Raw genomic sequence first — 1,715 nt, forward strand, 5'->3', positions numbered from 1 at the left:
TAGGTGATAATCCTACTCAGCGTAACCACCACGGGACGTATAACGCTCGGGGGAGAAACGCGTGGGTGCCCTCGGAGTACGCATACTCCGACGAGGCGCTACAGAATCTTCTACCTGCTCTGGACTAGAAGCCAGCACATCAGCGTTAGTGCGAGTAGACAAAGTCGAACCACCACTACGAGCAGAGACTACCGGAGTGTCTGTCGCGGCCGGGGAGGTTCCCAAAGCAGGGGTAGTAGGGATCCCGTCAGGAATTACGAGATCAGTAGAGGACTCAACAGTCGCTTCCTCTACTTGTACCTCAGGGGCAGGTGCTGGATCTGGACCTCGAGTCAACGGTAACGTCTCATCGGTACCAGAAGATGTTGTAATCGAGCTCGACGAAACTAGCTGAGACGTATTCCTAGAGGGGCCTGTAGAGACCGGGGCGTCCGAGACCAATCCAGAACCCAGACTTAAAGACGGTGTCTCGCCAGAGTCGACCAAAGTTGGCGAAACAGAGGGCAGTTGCTGACGCTGAGCTGAGATCAACACAGAAGGGGCACTTAACGTTTGCCTTGAGGAAGGCCCAGAATGACCTAACAACTGCTCGAAGTCGGCTGCAGGGGCCGACACTACATGGGTGGGAGTGGAAGCCGAGAAAGGCAGTGACCTTCTAGGGGCACCACATTCCTGCGAAGCAGAATCCAGTCCCAACGAGGGAGAACCACCAGAGGGCCCCAAACCAGCAGGTACCACAGCAGGCCCAGACCTACCAGTAGCCTGGGAAACCGGCCCACTCGTGGCAGGAGACCGGAGAACGGCAGACCCTAATTGTACAGGAACTGGAATAGGGGTTTCCAGTCTCGGCATACCGACCTGTGCAGAACCAGGCGATGATGCCTCCAGTCTCGGAAGCAGATCATCTCGTCTTTCAGCTAGAGGGTCAAGATCATCACCATCATACACATAGGGAATGTCGACCAACCGAAGATTAGCAGGAGCTTCGACGTCCGGGACAACCGAAGATCTAGCAGACCGTCTAGAAGCAGCCGAGCGAACCAACTCATCACGAAATGGAAACTGCTCTATACGCGGCCCCTCTTCTACAGGAGGATCCAACCTAACAATGCCAAGCTCTACCGGGACATCGGCAGGCTGTACCGGATCGGGAACTATATAGTCAGTAGAGATCACCTTCTCTTCCTTGGAGGGGTAGTGTCGAAGGACCACCGTCTTCAAGTGTGTTCCCGGGACGAACTTAGCAATATACCAATTCAACTGCCATTTAGGTAATAACTTCCGACCTGGCAGATTGTTAGGATGGTGTATCCTCAGCCTTACACGTTGTCCCACAAAATGTCGACGTGCAGCAGCAATCTTCTCCCTCTCTTTCAGCGCTTGGAACCCAGCACCATGAGCAGTAACCCACTCGTCGACATTGTCCTCGATACAAGCCCGAATACGAGACAAATGGCGCTGATAACCTTGTGGATCAAACACATAATCAACGTATGGTTCCAGAGCTGGGAAAAATAACGTAGGCGGCTCCCGCCCATACATTAGGAAAAACGGGGCATACCCAGTCACACTATGAGGTGTAGTGTTGTAGGCCCACAACACTGACCGTAAGTGATCCTGCCAGGTATCCACCCTCGTCACATGAGTCCTCAATAAATTGAGAATGGTGCTGTTAAACCTCTCCACATGACCATTTGCATTGGGATGATAGACCG

At 53.2% G+C, this 1,715-nt stretch overlaps 1 protein-coding gene across 1 annotated transcript; it reads right to left on the reverse strand.

The window, feature by feature from the left end:
• Positions 1-114: 114 nt before the first annotated feature.
• Pmar_PMAR026304 (hypothetical protein) lies at positions 115-1,542 on the reverse strand (the record flags this gene model as incomplete). Its single annotated transcript, XM_002769296.1, has 1 exon — positions 115-1,542. A coding segment is annotated over one exon (1,428 nt), but the record flags the coding sequence as incomplete, so codon positions are not given.
• Positions 1,543-1,715: the final 173 nt, after the last annotated feature.

Source organism: Perkinsus marinus, assembly GCF_000006405.1.
Source record: "Perkinsus marinus ATCC 50983 genomic scaffold scf_1104296966148, whole genome shotgun sequence".
NCBI lineage: Eukaryota > Perkinsozoa > Perkinsida > Perkinsidae > Perkinsus > Perkinsus marinus.